This window comes from Acartia tonsa, chromosome 14 (assembly GCF_053477335.1).
Source record: "Acartia tonsa isolate MP-2025a chromosome 14, ASM5347733v1, whole genome shotgun sequence".
Taxonomy (NCBI): Eukaryota; Metazoa; Arthropoda; class Copepoda; order Calanoida; family Acartiidae; genus Acartia; species Acartia tonsa.
The window spans coordinates 34,914,235-34,936,805 of NC_137273.1; the positions used below are offsets into that span (position 1 = coordinate 34,914,235).

At 34.1% G+C, this 22,571-nt stretch overlaps 1 protein-coding gene across 2 annotated transcripts; it reads right to left on the minus strand.

Annotated features, from left to right (window-relative positions):
• Positions 1-99: 99 nt before the first annotated feature.
• LOC145305274 (sodium/potassium-transporting ATPase subunit alpha-like) lies at positions 100-22,561 on the minus strand. 2 transcript variants are annotated; one of them, XM_080146878.1, is made up of 30 exons: positions 22,424-22,561; positions 21,825-21,964; positions 18,183-18,274; positions 17,816-17,959; positions 17,381-17,433; positions 16,000-16,067; positions 15,512-15,549; positions 14,896-14,997; positions 13,847-13,953; positions 13,290-13,382; positions 12,090-12,171; positions 11,494-11,584; positions 11,070-11,124; positions 10,615-10,746; positions 10,138-10,315; positions 9,808-9,881; positions 9,273-9,401; positions 8,786-8,914; positions 8,123-8,233; positions 7,621-7,750; positions 7,065-7,177; positions 6,554-6,661; positions 5,969-6,041; positions 5,437-5,546; positions 4,957-5,075; positions 4,437-4,509; positions 3,730-3,791; positions 3,104-3,215; positions 2,064-2,234; positions 100-1,577 (listed from the first exon to the last, which is right to left on the minus strand). In XM_080146878.1, exons 1-30 carry the CDS (start codon positions 22,508-22,510, stop codon positions 1,434-1,436), a joined length of 3,120 nt encoding a protein of 1,039 aa, XP_080003004.1. In that variant the 5' UTR covers positions 22,511-22,561; the 3' UTR covers positions 100-1,433. The 2 variants fall into 2 exon arrangements, with proteins under 2 accessions (XP_080003004.1, XP_080003003.1); XM_080146877.1 differs by having other exon boundaries at positions 11,070-11,121; positions 11,491-11,584.
• Positions 22,562-22,571: the final 10 nt, after the last annotated feature.

Sequence of the window (22,571 nt, forward strand, 5' to 3'; positions counted from 1 at the left end):
ATGTCCCAAAAATAGACCCTTGTCTCAAAGAAAATTAATAAGATATTATATGAAAATAAATTCTAGAGCGTTTTACAATATAAAAAAAAAATAAGTATAATAATATTAATTTATATTTCATGTATAATACAGTATGACAATAACATATAATCTATTTATTTGTACATAAAAGTGTATAATGTATAAAAAAATGTCATAAAAATACATAGTTTGTGTCACTGGACGGAATGTATTGTTATTTTTTTACAGGAATGTTTCATTTTTTCCAGTATGGCTTTAAACCGATTAATATCCCCCGGATTAGAACCGGTTCTAAGCCATAATGAAAAATCATGTATCGTATCATAGTATATCCAGTTATCTACGAATATAAAATGTACTGTACAATCACAATATTAAAACCAGTTTTTATAGTTAACAAAACTGATTTTAATATCATAATTGTACATTTTTATATCTGCGGAAAGCTGTTTATAATACGATGCGATAAATAACTATAACATCTTTACATATTTTAAGAGTAAAGTACAAAAGGCAGAAAAAAAACCTGCTTTTTAAAAGTGTGCTAACAAAATCTACATATACAAATGGACGGCAAAGGTTAAATTCACATTAAGATTCTACATAACATAAAAAAAAACAAGAATAACTTGTCTATAAGTAGCGCAGCAGCGAGAAATATAATAAATTCTTAAAGATCTTTAGGTAATGGACGGACAGCCGGCTGTAAAACTTGAAGCTGCGCTTCTAAAAAAAATCAACAATAATACTGTGAGTTATTTAATATATATATTATACAGAAATTAAATTTTTGAAAAAATATTGCAACACAGATCTATTTAACATATTAATACTGGATTTTTAAATGCATAATAGCCAATAATCTCCTTTCAAGTTTGAGATTTTTTTACTTTGAATTTACTTTATAATACTGTACATTAAACTGTAAAAGTTAGAATAATTTTTTATTCAGAGATCTTAAAATTATTTTCAAGCTAATTTAGAAAAAAAGAAACTCTTATTGGTGCATGAAATAGCAAAAAAATGCTAATATCTATAAATCGTAAAAGTTTGTCTTTTTGATTCAATAAAATAAAACTAGGCTTAGTTATGAACAAAAATTTAGTTTTATGAAAAAATGATGTTCAATTTTACAAAAAATGATATCGCTTTCCGTGGATAGTAAAATGAAAATCAGCTGTGTTGCCCCAAGGGGCCGAAGGCCCGGACCAACAAAACTGGTAAATATATTCGTGAAAATTTCTATATAATACGATACATGTTTTTTTTGTATGACTCAGAACTGGTTCTATTCCAGATTATATAACACAGTTTCAAAGCCATAATAGAAAAAAATAATCTCGTTTCTGTGAAAGAAAACCACCTAAAAGCGTAGTTCTAACTATAGCCTATTTTATGGGATAGAAAAAAAATTAAAATCTGGTTTCATTATCAATCCAGGAGCCCTTGTGCTTTCTGGCAATGGCTTTTCTAAGCTCCTCGTATGCAATAAGGATGACAGCAAAGGCCACGCCGGGCAGCCACCATAGAGGACTGATGGGAGCCAGTTGCAGACCCTAAAAAAAATATTACTTTTAAAAAAATCACAAAATAATTGTACAAGATCTATCATTGGTCTAGAGCATTTTGCATGTTGTTGAATGGCCTAGTAAAGCAGAAATTCTATATTTAAAAAAAAAATAAATATTCAAGGGGGTGTGGGTTATTTTTCGTGTGTTTGTGTTTAACTTTATTTATTTAAAAACTCAACTTGTTTTTCAAGTGTGAATAAAATAACTATTAGAATGACCTCAACAATTTTGCATTAATCAATATGAAACATAAAACTTGGACCAATAATATAGTCTAGATTGGTGATGTAAGTTCTTTGGATAACAAGTCATGCATAATCCTATTAAGAGATGATTAACAGTTTAACATTACTTTAAAAGGGCCACTTTTTTTTTAATTTGTAGTGGTCAATAAAATAATAATAATGGTAAAAAGTCGGACAATCAAAGTGTTGGTTGACTGTTTCAGATGCTGTATTATAAAACCCTTACCTCTCTAGATCCAGGAATATAGATAACAAGGAAAGCGAGTATGGTCTCAAACCCAAGGGCAATATTCATGACCCAGTTGTTGAGCGGCCTCTGGATGACAGACATCCGCCGGCTGCGGGTTGATATCAAGACGGCCCATTGCACAATGACGACGGACATCAGAAAACCAGCCTGAAAAAATCAAATAAAATTACCGTAAATTTAATGATTCTATCCCATAATACGGGCAACGAAATATAAAATACTAGCGGCTTCGCCCCTAGCCTCTAGGGGCTTTGCCCCAAGAAGTTTGGCCAAACAAATTTTTCGTGTTTTAGATTTTATAGAAAATTTTTTTAAAAATTTTAGGGGGGGGGGGGGAAGTCGACTCCACTATTTTAATTTTAGTTCAATTTTTTTTTTTAGAGGGGGTATTTTTCATTTTTTTTTTTGGGGGGGGGGGGTTAGGGGTGTCCCACCCCCAAGAAAAGTTACCCTTTAAAGCGGTTAGCGAGATCCTTCGCTACAAACAAACAGACAGACAGACATCGTTCTACTTTGTATTATTATAAATAGCTCTATCATATTCCTGATATTATTTTAGGCATGAAATTGAAAAACAAAATTTTACAATTTCTAAACTACAAAATAGTTGGATTGTTCCTACACTGGGTTTTCTGTTGCAATTTGTCAAATTCATAGGTTGTTCATATAGACATTGTCAAGTCTATTAGGTGTATTTTTTAGGGATTGCAATCTGAATCCGAAATCTGCCCAGCTTTTGGACCCAGAATCCGAATCAATTCAAATTGCGGATTCTGATTGTTAATCTTCATGACTGTAACACTTTCTATTTAAAATGTGGCAGACAAAAACCAAAAAAGTACTTTATTGTTTCATAACCACAGGTAAAATAGTGGTATTTTCACAATAGCTTTTCATGTTTATTTTAGGTTAGGTTAAGTAAGGGTTAGAAAATGGCCGTTGCAATTTGCAAATCCGTGGATTAATCAGCTTTTTTTGGCGGATTTTTGTAAGAATCCGACTAAATTTTTTTTTACCTGGCACTGATACTCGAGAGTTTTTCTATCATCATAGGTCCACTCTTGTCCATAAGTATCTCTCAAATCGTTCAATGCCTTACTCTCCCATGCCTGGCGGATTCCAATCAATCTAAATAAAGAGGTTATTATACTGAACCACAAAGTTTTTGGGAATAGTTCCTTTCGTAACATCGCCACATAAGGGGCGATTCGTCGTATTTTTAAAATGGCTTTTTATAGGTTATTTTAGGTTAGGTTATATTGGGTTAGGTGATTGCCCCACAGGGTTAGAAACAAGAGAAAAGCTACTGTGAAAAATACGAAGAATCGCCCCATAAGGTGCGATGTTACGAAAGAGACTATACCCAAGTTTTTTTTAAATGTCTCCCTTAATCGTTGTATCAAAAACCTATAAATACTATTTCAAACGTTACTACAAATAATATGAAGTTTGTTGTATTATAATTTTGGAAATACCCCCCTCTACCCCCCCCCCCCCCCTTAAATAAAAATGGGTAATAAAGTGTGAAAAGGCATTTTTTCCCAAACAAATTTCAATATGGGAGTTTACACCCACTCCCTTTTGGTTAAATAGCCCGTAAAGGCTATGGGTGAAGCAGCTAGTAAAAAACCTAGAAATTTACCTGTCAGGTTTAAAGCCATTTTCAGACATGATCACAAAGTAGGTGAAGAAACCGGCAGCCGCCTAAATATAATTCAACAATTCGGTCATATTTGGGTTGTCAATCTGTTTTCTTTCGTAAATCCAGCGTTTCGGAGCCGGAGCCGGGAGCAGCAACATTTTTGGTGGAGCCGGAGCCGTATTTTTCGTTAAAAACGGCACCGGCTCCAGATTAGCTAACAATGATTTTTAAACTAATATTATAATTTGGCAACGGTCTATTTCCTTATAATAAACTGAAAAACTATTGTTACTTAACAAATAGACACACATACTTCTACTTTTATACAGCTTTAATCAAACAAAAGCAAAATATTTTATATTATTTATTTTATTTTATCAAATTCAATAGTGAACAAAAATTGATATATTAATTTTAAGGTAGGAGCCGGAGCCGCATCAAAATGTAAGTCAAAAGGATGCCTATCTGTCTGAAACTTAGGATCTCGCATACCGCTGAGCCGGTATGGTTCTTTTTTACAGTGAAGCTTTTTATAAGTACTGGAATAGGAACCTTCACTTCACCGTACTAAGAGAAATGGCAACTAGACAAAAAAAAACAATTTTTGTATTATTTCAAAAATAGTGTTGCGTTTACTTTCTTCCTTCTTCCCATTCCCTCAATTGCCCGTAGAGTCCTTAATGGGCGTAACCGCTAGTAGAATATACCTGAATTAAACCAAGCTGTCCATAGCTGAGGAATAATAGTTGTTCAGTCAGCAATGGATCAGTATCAGGATTTCTGAGAAGTTTATCAATTTATACATAAGTTCAACATGTCCGCTGGCTGTAAGAGGTTAGAGGTTTGAAAGTTAACCCAAACAAAGCATTTACATTATATATTTTTACAGTTCCTATGTTTGATACTGATTTTAAAATGTATTTTATTTAGTTGTATTAAAATAGGGAGTAATTGTTTTGGATGAATAACATACCATCTCATTACAATTATAATTGTCATTCATTTTAAGTTTAAGTGTCTATCCAATTAAAGTAAAAAAAAACTTAGGTTTCGTCCGGATAGGGAAGTTTAATAAGTTCCTAACGTGGTTTTATGCTATTTTTAATTGACTACTGTACAAACAAACGAACATTAACAATTTACGATAAATCAATCATAGTGTAAATAGACTAGGAGAAACAAGTTTGGGACCCCAAAAAAGTTTAAAAGATTTGTATAAATGAATTCCTTGGTTGGTGAGCCATTAGATCAGTTTCCGGTTCCTCGAACGCCAGGCTGACCGCTGGCAGCAGATCTGTGCCGAGGTCGATAACAAGAACAGCCAGAATTCCAAGTGGCAGCGGGATCTAAGTAAAATTAAGTTATAAGCAGGGAGGGAGAGGACATTGAACTGCAAATTAAACAGGTACAAGAATTTTTTTTTTAACACGTAAACTTATTTGTTGGCTCAAAAACTTTGGCTACAATCCTTGAATCTTTATTGGTCCCAACTTTAGAACCAAAAATTCAATAAGCAGAAAGGTTAATTTGTTTTTATTCATTGGGGATGTGCATCAATTTACCGTCCATTTTATTTATCTTATCCCTTAAGATTCATAAAGTTGTAAAAATGAAAAAAGGAAAGAAATTCTTGACAGCTATTTTTTCTATATTTTGATTGTTATCCGTCAGTAACGGATAGCTTTGACCGTAAATATACTAATTTACCTGTGCAACCATAGAGATGAGGAAAGCTGCCAACTCTGGCACATTGCTTGACAACGCGTAGAGCAGAACCTTCTTCAGGTTTTCAAACATCAATCTTCCCTCCTCAATACCTGCAAGAAAAAAAATTGTCAAACTCAATTTAAAAATATTAAAAGGAGGGTAACGGTAGTTTGGCTTCCGTTACTTAACAGTTCAAACTGTTATTCTATTTTTGGTTGAGTTCCTTTATGTTTAAGGTTAGGTTACAAAAGGTGTTTTTGTTTATAAAATTTTTGTCCAACCTTCAAGAAAATACCTATCATTTTTCTTGTATCATATTTTGTGTAGATCTATATGTGTATTAGGAGTGTTAATTCAAATTGCGGATTCGGATTCTAGTTCCAAAAATTGAACGGATTGCGGATTTTCAGATCCAGATTGATACCCCTCATTTGTATGTCTGTCTGTCAGTTTTTTTTGCTAAGTTTTTAAAAAGACGTTGTCATACTTGTTCTTTGTTCCAATAAAAATAAGATAATATAAAAATACATACCACTAACAATGCTAGAAAAGTCATCATCCAGTAAAACTATATCTGCACATTTGATCGTATAGGCCGCTCCAGTCTAAAATAAAAAAAATAAAAAATTCTAGTTCGGTTCACTGGTTAAGGCTAGGACGGAGAGGGCACATTGGACTGTAAAATACACTGGTACCCAAAGTTTTACAGCAAAAGTATCTTATTAGTTCGATGGAAAATTTTGGGTATATTTTTTTTAATGTATTGATTGGTTGGTTCCAAACTAGTAGTGTCCAAACTTTTCAACAAATAATAACGGATCATGGAAAGAAAACGAAGTTGCCGGTTTCATCGTATTTTCACAGTAGCTTTTGAAGGGTTATTTTAGGTTAGGTTAAGTAAATGTTAATTTTTGCCCCGCAGGGCTAGAGCCCCCCGCAGGGGCTAGAAATAGGAGAAAGGCTACTGTGAAAAAACGACGAAACCGGAAACTTCGTTTTCTTTCCATGATCCATAATAAACACTTCATTTTGTTTATCCTCATTTCAATCCTATACACACGAAGACACTTTAGTTGACACAACAAAATCAAAATAATTTTCTTCCATAGATCCTAACCTGTGCCATTGCTATGCCGACATCAGCCCGCCGGATAGCCGCTGCATCGTTGATACCGTCGCCAGTTACCGTTACAACGGCTCCCAGACGCTGGCATGTCTCAACAATCTATAACAAAAACAGATTTCTATATAAGATGTGCCCATTTTTCGACGAAGAGAACAATTTTTTAACTCTACCTATTATTTTTAATGAAGTAAAAATAAGTAGGGGCCGGGTGGTAGTTGTATTCTATATCATGCCTAGTTGCCTACCTCCTGCGGGAGTCCTACGAACCTAGCTATGCCCATACCTGCCCCTCTCCCCCTCCTCATCTTTAATTATTTCAAATATTTTTACGCTAATTTAATGTTGAAGGAACATGTACATGGCTTTTTTAAGGGGATTAAAATGCATTAGGGGTTTCAAGGTTTGAGGGGGGGTAAAAAAAATGGGGGTTTTAGAAAATTGGAGAAAGGAAAACACCCCCTTAACCCCCCTTGGACGTCTATTTGTGAGAAGGAGGCTTTACCTGTAATTTCTGTTCAGGTTTCATTCTGGCAAAGACAAGTTCATCTGTCCTCAACAGAACATCCTCAAGCATCTCATTAGTCATATTTTCTAGGTCTTCTCCGGTTACTATACCTAAATGAAAAGTTGGATACCTAGCTAAATAGATAGTTGGATAGAGAAATAGCAGGTTTGAAGATAAAAAATAATGATTATTAGATGTCTGCCACTCTATTTTTTGGCATACTTATGTGCGAAGCATTACTACAATAGTTTTCATATAAAAGTATGTCCAATCATTTTTAAGTGAAAATGTTTGACAACCTAATTTGAATAATGCAAATGAAGATACCTATAATATCTCAAATACGCGCAATTATTTTCAAGCCATTATGTCTCTTGTAGAAGTGAATCAAGCAATACTAGATTGTCTGGTTTAATCATCCTGTACTTAAGTAATTTGGGACAATTTTTATTTAAACTTCTAAATAATATTGTATATCAACAGAGTTTTCACTCATTTGTTACCTTTCGCATTTATAGATGTTTTTAACATTATTATTATTAAAATTACCAACCTGCAGGCAGCTGGGAAGTAGGGGTAGAGGTGAGAGTAATAGCAGTTGCCTGATTCTCCATGCCAATAATTCCAACAGACTTGGCGATGGCCGCGGCTGTAGCTGGATGGTCGCCTGTCACCATAATTACCTAAAGAAAAAAGTTATTTAAAGGAAATGTATTTGAGCTTGAATTAGTGATCCCAAAAATTTTACCTCTCAAATAATATATGCATTTTTTTATTTAGCATAAAAATGTACTGTTAAAATTATTATAACTTTCTTGCAGTGAAGCTTTTTGTAGGTGTAGTGAAGGTTTAAACTTATTTAGTGGGAGGATTACCACCTATGAGAAATCACAACAAGACCGAAATGACCACTCCTTAAATAATTTTTACTTTTTAATATAAACATTAAAATAGAAAGTAGAGGATCGACTTAGCCCCTTCCCCCTCCTAGTCCTCATGTGTCCTATATATCCATAGGAGCGTAGCTGCTAGTATATATAAATAAAAAGCCTCACCTTAACGCCAGCGGCTCTACACTTACTGATGGCATCCGGAACTGTGGCTTTGGGTGGATCAATCATTGACATCAGCCCAAGCAGTCGGTAACCATTCACGGGGAAGTTCACCTTAACAAATTTTAGAGGTAAATAATTTTTTTTTGTAGCGAAGTTACTCTATAATGCGTCCGTCCGTCCGTCTTAATAACAGAATACTGAATAAAGACGTGAAATTCTCGGCTACTATTTAAGACAGAGGGCTGAAATCTTAGTTTAGATTCCCTGTACCACCAATGAGTATCCAGTGAATAATATACTTGGTAAGTTGGTCTGTCGGTTATGCTACCATTACATATTTTATACTAAAAGATTGCTTTTCACCTTCTAGTTATATTTATATTTTTGAGGACACTAAACATCTGCTTTATAAATGACTGTTTTTGTCAAAACATATTTTTTGGCGTCCGATCTTCAGAATGTTGTTATCCTTGTTAAAATCTTAACATTTAAGTAAAGCTAATATTTTGTTTAAAAGTGAATCTATAATCTTAGATATAAATGACATCCAACTCATGGGGGGCATTTTATTTACTTTTTCGTGGATAACTTACAAAACAAGAATACTAAAAAAACGTTTATTACATCACAACAACAGTTCAGTTGAAAATAAATGTTATTCACCTGAGAACCATTGAATTTAAATCCAGGCGGGTAGCTTTGGGGAGGTAGTCTTGCGTCAGCTATAGCCACAACTGTTTCTCCTAGTCCGGCCAGCTCAGTTACGGCGTAATAATACGCATTCTTGTAATCCTACAAATACATGATAAAAATTAACTTATTGAAAAAATCATTAAAAAAGAGGGAGATAAATCTTCCAGGTGTTGTATATTCTGAACAAAATGTGGGAGGGAAAAAATTAAAAGTATTAAAATTTTTTTTCCCTCCTTGAAAAAAGAAACAGGAAAATATTTGAGAGGGGTAATAAATGAATAAAATAAAGTGTACTGAAAAACTTAGTATTTTATACCTTTCCTTAGGGGGAAAAAAACTAGGAAGAGGGAGTAAGGACAAATAAAATAATTGCAGTCAGGGGAAAAAATAATCTTTTGCAGAAAATACACCCTTAAAAATACATTCTTTAATGGATCTTCAAATAAAATAAATCAACCTGGTCAATCCTTCTCTCCTGGCCATTAATGAGAGCTGTGGTACATCTTTGTAGCAGGATGTCAGGGGAACCAATCATACAGGCCAGGTATCCGTTAGTCTGGAAATCTGCACATTCGTGTACACTCACCTGAATAAGGATAATTATTTTTCTCAACGCAAAAATTAAAAAAACACATAATAACAGATCAATACATTAAATTCTAGTTTATGCGAAAGATAAATGAAAATACTTTGCTACCCCAAAACATCTACTAAAGTATAATATTTCATACAAAAAAAATGGCCGATTCAATATAGACAATGGACTCTGCCCTCTTAAAATTTCAAACTTTTTCTGGTTGTATAATTGATACCCTTAAATAAAAGTAACAAAATGTATGTCTAAATGTCTATGGGTTTTTACGAGGACGGGTACTTCCACAATCTCCAAGTGGACGGTCGACACCCCCCCCCCCTCTTTTCCCTTAAGTTCCCCCAGGGGTTATCTGATAGTTTTTGATATAATTTAGCTGTTGTCTTCTGTTAAATCATACCTGGATTTTAGCTTCTGGATTGAATGGAATATGTAGGACAGTTCTGTGCATTTGTCTGAAAACGGCAGCATCACCTGATAAATAAACATTCTAGATAAGGGTTAAAAGATTTACACGAGTAACAATAATGTAACTGTCCGTTTGTTCCTCAATCTATACGGTTAAAAAGGGCTGAGATTTTCCCAAACCCATAAAAGTCTGCTGTGGAAATTCTATTGTTTGGTGCTTTTACACGTTTTACTAGCTTTAATTTGTCTGATGAATAGTCTTTAATAAATAAAATTTAATTTAAAAGTTTAACGAATGCATCATAAATTCTAAAAAAATTACCTTCTACAGACTCTACGCAGCGTAAAAGGGCCGAATCTGTGGGGTCTCCGATAGTTTCGCGGGCTAAAACCGGTTTCTGCCCTGAGGTTTGGTCGAACTCAGCTGTGTTGCACAAAATGGCGACTCGCGCCAAATTTTTCCACGTGTGATTGGACGTCTCAAAGGAAACAGTCGGATTCTAAATTATTTTTCTATATTTTTAAAAAGAAAATTAATAATCATTATTAAAACAAAATATTTGTACATTGTATTGCACTATCCAAGTTTAATGGAATCATTCATGTAAATTAAAAGCAAGACAGACAGACTGACGGAGCATGTAAATTAGTACAGGGAATTTGTAAAATAATTTCAGCTGTATATATTAAATAGAACCCGAGAAATCATAAATCTTCCATAGCGTTACGGACTGAAAGACAAAGTGAGTTATAGAGTGACTTCGCTCTTTTTAATAAGTTGGAAAACAAGAATAATCACCTCCAACGCAGCGGTATCAATCTCTCCGATATTGTTATCAAACCAGACATGGGCTACCGTCAACTTGTTGCTTGTCAGAGTGCCGGTCTTGTCGGTAATGATCACACTGGTTGCACCCAGTGTTTCAACAGCCTAAACATTAAGGTACTAAGACTTTAAAATATTAATCTTTAAAGGGAAAGTTCCTTGAAGAACATTTAACGAGTTAAGATATTTACTAAAATACAGATGTGAAACATCAAATAACAATAAATAACACTAAATTAGACACAACGCATAAATGGTCTTTGTGCTAATTTGGTGAAAATTATTTGAGTTGTCACGAAAGAATGTTTAATAAGGATTCATATCTTTTAAACTTCTTTCTTTCAAATATATGCCCTACAAATGTTTATACCTACCATTAATCATTTTTATCAAATTCCTTTTCAATATCATTTATATTAATTGTTTACCTCAAGATTTTTGACAAGGCAGTTTTTGTTGGACATTCTCTTGGCAGTAACACTGTTAAAATTTGTCATTTCATTAATATAAAATCAGACTTTATCTACAGTGTGGGGACAAGGTTTATCTAATGATCAAAATCGATATTTATATCACTTTCACATTATTATTATCAATTCTGAAGATTAAAAATTAGTGGTTGAAACATTTGAACACTAAACTTGATGAATCAAATAATAATAATTTACTAAATTCCCCAAATTTGTTAAGCGAACGAAAAAGAAACGTTATCATAAAACTTTGGGAACTAGTGTAATAAAATTAAACAGCCCATTGTCCTCTCTCTCTCTCCCCGAGTTTTGATTAATGTAAAATGGAGGGGGGGAGTTTTTGATTACATCTCGTAAACAATATAAAATGACAACATTCCTAAGAGCAATGGTGACAATAGCCAGTATTCCTTCTGGCACGCAGGCAACTATTATACCAATCATAAACAGGATAGCGTCAATCCAATAGTAACCTAAAAACAGTGATAAAATTTTTATGTACACATTTTGGAATTCAGCAAGGTTTAGACAATGGAAGATAAATTGATGTACTGTAATCCCCCATTACTATGAAACAAAGTCACCCCTTCTGTCTGTTTAAAATTATTGGTGGAAAAGTTTGGACAATGTGTGTAGCCTAAATGTTTGTGTCAACCAATAAAGTATCCGAAATTTTGAATCCAATATAGTTAAACTAGCGGCTGCGCCCCAATCATCTTAGTATTTAAAGGGGAAGAAATGGGAAAGGGGAAGGAATGGGAAGGGGAAGGAATGGGAAAAAATAGCCTAAAGCCATCCCGGGGCCTATGTAAAGCTTCTATGATATCCAGAACTTGTAGGGTTCAATAGTTCTCGAAATATTAAGCTAAAGATAAAAAAAACATTAGGTTGGTATTACTTTTTATAATAGGATTCTGGGTTCAGTGTAGATTTAAATCAACAAGTTATAATATTATTTTTTAAAAATAAATAACTTACCGACAATAAAGGCAAGACAGAAGAAGAACACCCCAAGACAACAGGCAGAAACAGTCAAAAGATGGATAAATCTGGTGATTTCCTGAAAAAACAAAAAACATGAAAACTTAAATTAGGTTAAGGGCGTTATCCTCTTAGAATTTTTTTTTCAATTTATTTCAATTTTGTACCCCCCCCCCCCCCCCCCCCCGACTACCGACGAACAACTATTTTAGGTTAGGTTAGGTTTTAAGCTAGGGAGCCGAGCGCTGCGGCTAGGCAGACAATGGGGCCGAGCGCTGCGGCTAGGCAGGCAAGGGGGCCGAGCGCTGCGGCTAGGCAGGCTAGGGAGCCGAGCGCTGCGGCCAGAGTTAATAGTTCGCTGTCGGGGGGGGGGGGGGGGGGGGGTGGTACTCAAATTTTCAATATTGAAAAAAAAATTTCTAAGAGGATAATACCAGGTTAAGTATGCCAGCATTAAGAACATTTTTGAAAAAATTAAATTATTTTAAAGTAGAAATACTACCTAAGTAATGTATTATTAGTATTGTCAATAATTCACAGAAAATAACCTTTATGTTAATTATACTTAAATAGTTATTTATCACATCGTAATATAAATAGCATTCCGCGGATATAAAAATGTACAATACTAGTTTCATTTTTATATTCGTAGAAAACTGGATATAATACAATACGATTTTTCAGTGTTGCTGAGAACCAGTTCTTATCCACCGGATACTAATCTGTTTCAAAACCATACTGGAAATGATGATTTTTATACTTCTAATTAAATTTTATCAATAAAACTTTAAATGTAAGTCTTTTAATGCAAGTGCCGACCAAGTTCGAATAAAAGTCCCCAAAGTTTTTAAGCTAACTTATGAGTGATCCTAGTTAATAAACTTTGGTTACCAGTACAATTTAAAGTCCAATGTCTGTCCCCCTCCATCCCTTATGTTTGGAAGGCCCAAAAGGCTAAAAGTCAGGGCTATAAATGGATAAGACAATGGTCGATAAATCTATGTACAATGTACATCCCATTCCCCAATTATGATACGCAAAATTATAATTATTTGTTGAATAGTTGGGACACTAAGCTTAATGAATCAACCTATCATAATCCAATAAAAGTCACACTAAAACGTTATTATAAAACTTTGGGGACGAGTATAATTAACAGTCCAATGTCCACTCCCTCTCTAAAAAAAATTAGCCTACCTTAGATATAGGCGTATCACGACGTTCATGGTCTAGGCTGTAGGCTGATAACCGTCCAACCACGGTCATATCTCCGGTATTCACCACGATACCCTGAAAATTAACAAGGATGACATAAATAGCTTAACAAATAATATGGTTATACAAACGAACATTAATGTTACCATATTATCTATAACCGTTTCACATAAAAAGTATTTTTCAAAACGGGCAAAAATCATTATCAAAATTTTTTGGTAATGGACTGAACATATAGTTGCTTTGCTTTCTAAATTGTGCCTAAATATGACAGGAATCATAATACCAATTTAGAAACCTATTGTAACACGCCTAAATTAACGATAAGATACCTATATAAGGAACGACCCTTAATAGAGAAAATCTTACCATTGAAATATTAAGTTGCACCTGTATGTAGGCATATACATTCCCCTACTTTAACTATTAGTGTCAAATGCAAGACATATGTACATTTTTAACGTCTCTAGTATGACGCAGTGTGGTCCTGACTCGAACCCGACACCTCCCAGACGATACGCGGACAAGCTATTGCTTACCCTGGCAGTTCCTTCGACAACAAAAGTTGAGTAGAACACCAAGTTTTCAGTTAACAGAGCGTTCTCGTGGGTACAGTTATGAGATCTCCATTGCGGCTCAGATTCACCTAAGTTAAAAATGATAAAGATTTAAATAAAATTTAACAGGTATTGTCAACAAATCAAAAAAACATCTTTTGGGAAATTAAGTCAGTTAGTCATATTTTATTGCGCAAAAGTGTGCCCTAGTTATAGAGAAGGTTCTCTATAGATGCATGATGTGACTAGCCTTTTGCTTCCGAAAGGTTACGTGTACTAAGAGGGTTTTTTTTTAATGCAACCATCTCGTAATCAATGTATAATTGGCACTTAGAATTCGAATTTTGATCTAAAATTCTGCATGAGTAATCCTTGGTAGGTCTATTTTCCCTAAATCGAACAAAAAAGTTGAAAAAGTACCGGCTAACGGCTCAGCCGTTTAGCCGTTTTTTGGCTATTTTTAGGGCAAATCTGTCATAAATTACGTAGGAATCAACTTTTTGAAACATATTTTTCCTTTAAATCATGTGAAATGGTACAAAAACAACATTTTCAGATTTCTAGTACCAGCAACTACCGGCTAGAACCGTTTGAAAACATTTTGGAGCAGAAAATAGTATTATGTGGAGATAGGTTTCGTGATGATTTGCATTGAAAATAGCCCAAAAAATGGCTAAATTGCTGAGCCGCCAGCTGTTAGCCGTTAATTTTCCAACTTTTTATTCGATTTAGGGAAAATAGACCTACCAAGGATTACTCATGCAGAATTTTAGATCAAAATTCGAATTCTAAGTGCCATTTATACATTGATTACGAGATGGTTGCATTAAAAAACCCCCCCTTTTATCGTTCTAAAAGGATTAGAACGATAAATTAAGAATGGTACCATGTTTGAACTGTTAAGATACGGCGGTTGAACTGCCGACGAAAACCACTATCTCCCGCCAATTTGTTTGCTATTAATGCCTCATAAGGGACATAATAGTCAGTGTACCTTTATTAAATAAGTAGTAATGTATCATAAAGTTTACCTGTTAAGGAAGAATTATCAACTTTAAAGTTTCTGGCATCAAAAAGTCTGATATCAGCTGGAACCTGCTCTCCCATTTTTAGAAGAATAATATCTCCGACCACTGTTAGGGTTATGTTTATTTATCGTCAGGGGTGTATATTTTCAAATTTGACCCTGCTGAAGGGAGGGGGGGGGGGGGTTAAAAAAATAAAAAATATGTGGTTGGGGGAAAAAAATTTAAAATTAAGAGAACTGAAAGCATTTTTTCCCATTTTTCTCACCTTTTTGGTGAAAAAAAAACTAACAGAATATGTGGGAGGGGGGATAATATGAATAAAATAAAGTGTTTTGAAAATATTTTTCTATTTTATTTCCTATCTTGCTGGAAAAAAAACTAGGAGGGAAAAAAATAAAAGATTTGCAGCAGGGGGAAAAAAATGAATCTTATGCAGAATATACACTCCTGTTTATCGTTTTGTAAAATGTAACGAAAAAGAGAGGTGGGGAAATTGTACTGTAAATTAAAATGGTCCTCTTTGTTAAGAAACACGTTCTATCATTCGTTAGGATAAAGAACTTGTTACATTTCTAAGGGGTTTAACAAACAAGCAGGTTTCAAACGATAAATTACATTCCTAGTTCTTTGGAGTCAATAGTGTTTTCGATGCCATCCCTAAAATTATGAAATAAATTAGGTAGTGTTTATATTTAAGATACGACCTCAAGAAAAAATCATCGCAAACTCCTCTAAAACTTTTTTTTTTTAATTAAAAAGTAGTTGAAAAAAAGCAAACGTTGATTTTTAAAGCAGAAGCTGGAAAAAAAACTATCAAAATATCTATTTCAGAGTACATCTTTTACAATTTTTCTTTTTAATTTTTACACTTACCGATAAATGTATTAAGTAGGTATGTATAGATGCATAACTCAGACAAATACCTGGATCGAATGTTGCGGAACTTTTTCGTCTGTTAGCAAATTGCTTTCTGCGCTTTTATAATGACTTGGCTGTGTTAATATTTCCGGTCCTATTTTAAGTCGGCAAAGGGTCAACGGGGTGGTGAAATACAGATATTTTACCGATTCCCCCCCCCCCCTCTATTGCTTTACTTTAATCCCTTACCTAATAACTGTACACGTATTGGTGAAGTATTTATCTATTCCCTCTTTCATTTCATTCTCTTTTGTCTCCTAAATAAAAAGTATTGTATTCACAAATCTTAAGGGATAAGACAATGGACAATAAATTAGTGTTAATCCTTCAATTATGTTAAACAAAATTACCAATTAAGTAGGATAAAAACTATTGTTTAAAAAATTTGGACAATGTTAGTTTCAATCAACCATTCAATCTTTGATAAAACAAGGATGACAACATCCATAAGTAGCGAAGCACAAAATTTCGTGGATGGGACTGACGGTCATTGTTGTTTTTTTCAAACGACGGAAAATTTAATTTTGATATCTTTAACTGAAAAAATTTTGAAAATCGATTAATAAACACCAAAGATATGGGGGAAAATGTAAAAAATATAAAAATAGCCAAAAACCTGCAAAAAGGCAGTCTGACCATCATTGTTGATTTCTTCAAATGACCGGAAATTTAATTTTTATATCTTTGACTGAAAATTTTTTGAAAATCCTTCCATAAACACCAAAGATATGGGGGAAAATGTAAAAAATATAAAAATAGCCAAAAACCTGCAAAAAGGCAGTCTTACCGTTATTGTTGTTTTCTTCAAACGATGGGAAATTTAATTTTGATATATTTAACTGAAAAAAGTTTGAAAATCGGACCATAAACACCAAAGATATGGGGGAAAATGTAAAAAATATAAAAATAGCCAAAAACCTGCAAAAAGGCAGTCTGACCGTCATTGTTGGGTCTCTAAACGACGAAAAATTTAATTCTGATATATCTAACTGAAAAATTTTGAAAATCGGACCATAAACACCAAAGATATGAGGAAAAATGTGGAAAATAAAAAAATAGCCTAAAACCTGCTAAAAAGCTGCCCGACCGCCATTAATGTTTTAAAGTTAATTGTGCTCCTTAATGATGGGAATGTTGTCAAAAAATTTCAGCTTTCTATCTTTTATAGGGGCTGAGTAAATCCCATTTCCCCCATAGCGTTACGGACGGACTGACGGACGGACAAAGTGAATTATAGAGTAGCTTCGCTACTAAAAACCAGAGTATTAAGATAACCAAAGAAAGTGAGGAGAGGGCAAAAATAAAATTGTATTACATTGTTCCCTATCATATAACTGTATTAAACTTCCATTTTAGTTAGTCATTGTTATTATTTAGGTATGTAGTCTTTGAAAAACCAAAGGCACAAAGACAGTAAAATTGTTATGCAGGAAAACTCCGTATAGACGTAGAATGTCCAGACTACAATCTTAACAATTTTCAACCATCTTCAGAGGACAAACATTAATAAAAATGTAGCTGCTAAAAAATAAAAGTTTATATCGCTTATTGAAAAAAGAAAAAAACTTACCTGAATAAAAGAGAATACTCCGGTAATAATAATGACAATAATCAACGCAAATCCTGAAAAAGAAATAATAGGGTTATACAACTTACAACGTTAGTGTTCGTAAGAAAAAATAAAACAATAAAGTACCCCATCCTTTTTTTTTTAATAAATTGAAAATAACTAAGGAAGGGGTAGAATTCGTTGGTTTGTTATGAATTGAGGTTAGGTTAGAACAATTGTGTATTGGGTAATCCCACAGGGTTAGAGCACCGGCAGGGTTTAGGAATAGGAAAACAATAAAATCTTACTTTTAATCTATTTCAAATATAAGGGGGGAGGGGGTTAGTACAGATGCTTTATATTAGGAAACTCAACAACTATTATAGCCTCTATCGAATTAAATCACTTTTCTAATGATATAAATCTAAAAAAATTGAAAAATTTCATTTCACTTACCAAGGACAATATTCTCGCTGGAGACCTCTTTATGGATGCCCGACTCCACGGAGTGGTGGGCGAAGCACAAGAACGCCCCCAACCACATCAGCATAGCAAATCCACCAAACATGTGCTTCACAAACCGCACCCAGGTTGGAGGTTCTAAATATGGATTATTAACATTTTTTATAGCGAAGACACTCTACAATTCCAAAATTCAAAATGTCCGTCAGTCAGCTCGTTCGTTATTTTCAAATTTGTCATAAGAGTATTACTGAATTCAGTTTTTCATTCTTTCTATCTACACTGACTTGGATATTTTAACATTTCAAGCCTGTTATTGCTATGCTTCTAATACACACAATTGTCCTCGTTATCAACTTACCGACAGGTGCTGTTATTTGATTGGGACCATCACGTTGCAGTAAAACTTCAGCTTGCTGGGGAGATAGGCCGGTGTTAATATCAGTCAATAACCTAAAATAAAATTGCCTATAAGTCATGCATAATTATATTCCTGTAATGCATATATTATTCAGATTTGAGGGGGGGGGGGGGTAATAGAGTTGTACATATTATATTGCTACCAAAAGTTTTATTATCACGATTTCTTTGATTGGTTGGTTCATTAACTAGCAGTTTCCTAACGTTTAAAAAAACCCGCAGAAGGGGTAATTTTATTCATCATTTAAATAATACATCAGGGAAACGTCATAAGCAGGGCGACCACTCCAAAACCAAATAAATATAGTATTTTTATAGTATATTTTTTTAATCCATATAGTATATATAGTATATTTTTTCTTACTCATATAGTATGATATAGTATCGGACTTTGTTTTATTTAGTAATACATCCTTATACTAAAGTAACAGGATGTCTGTGTGTCTGTGTGTGTGTCTGTACCGAAGGATCTCGCTAACTGCTGAACCGATCGGGTTCTCCTTAACAGGGTAGCTTCTCATAAGTCCCGGGAAGGTTTATAACTATTTTGGGGGAGGGTACCACCACCCTCCCAAGAGAAATGACAAAAAAATCATAAAAATTTCAAATTTAGAGGAGACTTCAACGTCAAATAAGGTGGTATCGTACATAAAAAATTAACTTTAACAAACAACAACATTTAAAGTGCCACTAGAGGCCTCTAGGGGCGTAGCCGCTAGTAGTATATAAATCTCTTTGATTATTAGGCTAGGTATTAATATGAGTCTATAGGTCATTAGGGATAAAAGTTTACTTTTAGGGTAGAAATTCACGTATATTTAATCATTTTTTGGATAGGTCTCCAGGTTCAGGTGCTGCAGGCTAGCTTGAAGGTGGTTTCTGAACAAGTAAAAAAAATTTAAATTTCTGTTTGAAGGGTTAGAGATCAACTTATTAAACAAAATATGTATCTTTATGTTATTAACATATCTGAAGAAAAAAATTAAAATTAGACTCCAATTTATGGTCCTGCAGGCCTCCAGGTTCACTCTGGACAGGTGAAAAATTCAAATTTCTTATTAGAATAGTTAGAGGTCAACTTATAAAACAGAAAATGCATCTTTTTGGATGTTATTAATATAACTGAAGAAAAAATTAAAATCGACGTCCAAGATCTGGTTCTGCAGGCCTCCAGGTCCACTCTGGACAGATAAAATTCAAAGGGGGGAGGCGGATGTGCCACTTTTTGAAACCAAAAGTAAAACGTGGATGATCTCAGCGCATAAAAGAGTTATAACTCTAAGATTCGGCACAGCAGTTGCTTTTATGGTGAACAATATTGAACTGTGAAGAAACGGCGGCGGAACCGCCGCTCTCGCCGAAAACCGCCATTTCCCGCCGATTTTTTTCCGTTTTTTCACCAAATTAGACAGTTCTCAATCATCGTAGATAAACTTTTTTTCTAATAAAAATTTCCCTTATATTTTCAGTGATGTCATGTCAATATTTAAAAAAAAATTGCAAAAAGTGTAAAATCTTACAAGTGTCAAGTAAAATATAAGCAAAATTATTATAAAAAAAAGTTTATCTCAGATGATTGAAAATTGTCTATTATGGCGAGAAAAGGCAAAACAAAATTCGGCGGGAAACGGCGGTTTTTGGCGGGAGCGGCGGTTCCGCCGCCATTTCTTAACAGTTCCATATTGTTCACCACAAAAGCAACTGCTGTGCAGAATTTAAGAGCTATAACTCTTTTATGGGCCGAGATCATGCACGTTTTACTTTTGGTTTCAAAAAGTGGCACATCCCCCTCCCCCCTTTCTTGTTTGAAGAGTTAAAGGTCAACGTATGCATCATTTTGGATATTTTTTTACACATTTGAAGAAAAAAATGACATTTAGCCTCCAGGTTTAAGTGCTGGAGACCCTCAGGTGGACTCTGGGAAGGTAAAAATCAAACTTCTGATTTGAACAGTTAATGGAATATTTGTTAAACAAAATGAGCTTATATTTGAATGTTATTTATATATTTTAAGGAAAAAATAAAATTAGCCTCCAGGTTTAGGTGCTTCAGGCCTCCAGGTGGACTTAGGTTAGGTTAGGTTTTAGGCTAGGGAGCCGAGCGCTGCGGCTAGGCAGGCAAGGGGGCCGAGCGCTGCGGCTAGGCAGCCTAGGGAGCCGAGCGCTGCGGCCAGAGATCATAGTTCGCTGTCGGAGGGGGGGGGGGGGGGTGGAAGAACTCAAATTTTCAAAATTGAAAAAAAAATTTCTAAAAGGATAATACCGGTTAGTTTATTAAACAACATAAGCATCTTTTTTAGATAATATTTATGTGTTTTAAAGAAAAAATGACAATCGACCTCCAGGCTAGGTTAAGGTGCTGCAGGCCCCAGCTAGATGGACTCTGGACAGGTAAAATATTATGTTAATATATAATAATATGTTATTATTATCCAAATAAATGCATATTCTGTTATATAAATTGACCTCTAACTCTTCATATAAGAAATTTGATTGTTTACCTGTCCAGAGTGGACCTGGAGGCCTGCAAGACCTGAACTTGAAGGCCGATTTATATATTTTCTTCATATATGTTAATAAGATCAAAAAATACATATTCTGTTTTAAAAGTTGACCTCTAACTCTTAAAATAAAAATTTTATTTTTTACCTGTCCAGAGTGAACCTGGAGGCCTGCAGGACCTGACCCTGGAGGCTAATTTTCATTTTTTCTTCAGATGTTAATAACATCCTAAAAGGTGCATATTTTGTTTAAGATAAATTGATCTCTAAATCTTCAAACAAAATTTTTAAATTTTTTTACCTGTCCAGAAACCACCTTCCAGCCTGCAGCACCTGAACCTGGAAACCTATCCAAAAAAATAATAAATCAAAGAGAACTAATACCCAAAAGTAAACTTTTATCCCAACTAACCTATAGTCTCACTATAAGACCTAGCTTAATAATCACGGAGTAGGCGAAAGTGGCAAAACTTTTCGCTCCCTTAAGTTAATTCTATGAAAAATAACTGATATTTAAAACATAATCACAAACAATAATATATTTTCAGGATTTTCTCAATTACTGTAGAGCTTTATGCATTTTTGTCATATCACAATATTTTTTAATGGGTTATTTTAGGTTAAGTTGGGTAAGTCAAAGGTTAACGATTTCCCCTCAGAGATAAAGCCCCCCGCAGGGGCTAGAAATAGGAGAAAACCTACTGTGAAAATAAGACAAAACGCTCCTTCAGAGGCGTTGTCTCAAAACTGACAATATTCGTTTTTGTTATTTAAATTTAATATCATATAGTATATATAGTAAATTTTGGTCAAATAAAGGTAATATTATATAGTATATATAGTAAATTTTTGTCATATAGTATGATATAGTATCCAAACTCATCCTATATAGTATAAATAGTATATATAGTATGCAGTGGTCGCCCTGCATAAGCCATACACTGCACCGCGTAAAACTAGGCAATCTAATCAAACCACGTCAAAAGCAAAAATATGAACATTGGGAATAGGTTGTATAACAAGCAATGTCTCGTTTCTTTGCTTAGACATGAAAGACTAGACAATATAGAAAAAATGACAAACCTGTTTAGAAGATCATGTATGGGGATCCTATGATCATCAATGTTGATCTCTTGCTTGAGGAACTCAATGTCCATCATCTCGGTGGCCCTGCTGGCAATGGTGGTGCTCCTGGAGACGGGCACTCTCCGCACAGATTTAACCTGAGCAAATTAGAAGTTAAAGATCTTAAGTCAATTTTGGGTTCTGTAGCCCCGCAGGGTTAGGGTAACAAAGATATAAGCCCCGCAAGGGTTAGGCATAGGAAAAAAATGTAATATATTACTCATCACTAATTATGTTTAATTAAGTTAAAAATAGGAAGTAGGGGAGAGGGGGGGGGGGGGCGGGTGCATAATATTAGTGAAAATAACATAATATTAAACTAGCAAGACTTCTTAAGAGAAAATGAGAATGTAATTTCATTTTCGCAGATTTTTTTATTCCTAAAATCATAAGAACTTCATTTTTTGACTTCACTTTTAGTACACTGATCATAAACAAATCCTCTAAACTTGTTATATTTACTTTAAGTTAATATCATATGAAACACCGTGGATACAAAAAAAAACCTTGCTGGGGGTTAAATTATCAAAAATTGTACACAGTTTTAAGTGTTATACCTGTCCAATGGCGGTACGGTTATCATCTTCGATATCTGTACAAGTTGCCATACGGTAGGCATCATCTTTATCTAATTCTGGCAACATTTTCGCGGATTTATATACGTTTGCTTTTCAACAATAAAAATATATATTTAAATCATGATTT

What these genes read in the sequence shown, in the direction of transcription:
- LOC145305274 (XM_080146878.1), bottom strand. Translation starts at nt 22,510, where the DNA reads ATGTTGCCAGAATTAGATAAAGATGATGCCTACCGTATGGCAACTTGT. An exon ending in TATTGACTCCAAAGAACTAG is followed by an intron (nt 14,998 to 15,511) that starts GAATGTAATTTA and finishes TAACCCTAACAG; the next exon opens with TGGTCGGAGATATTATTCTT. An exon ending in AACCTGAACAGAAATTACAG is followed by an intron (nt 6,662 to 7,064) that starts GTAAAGCCTCCT and finishes TTTTTGTTATAG; the next exon opens with ATTGTTGAGACATGCCAGCG.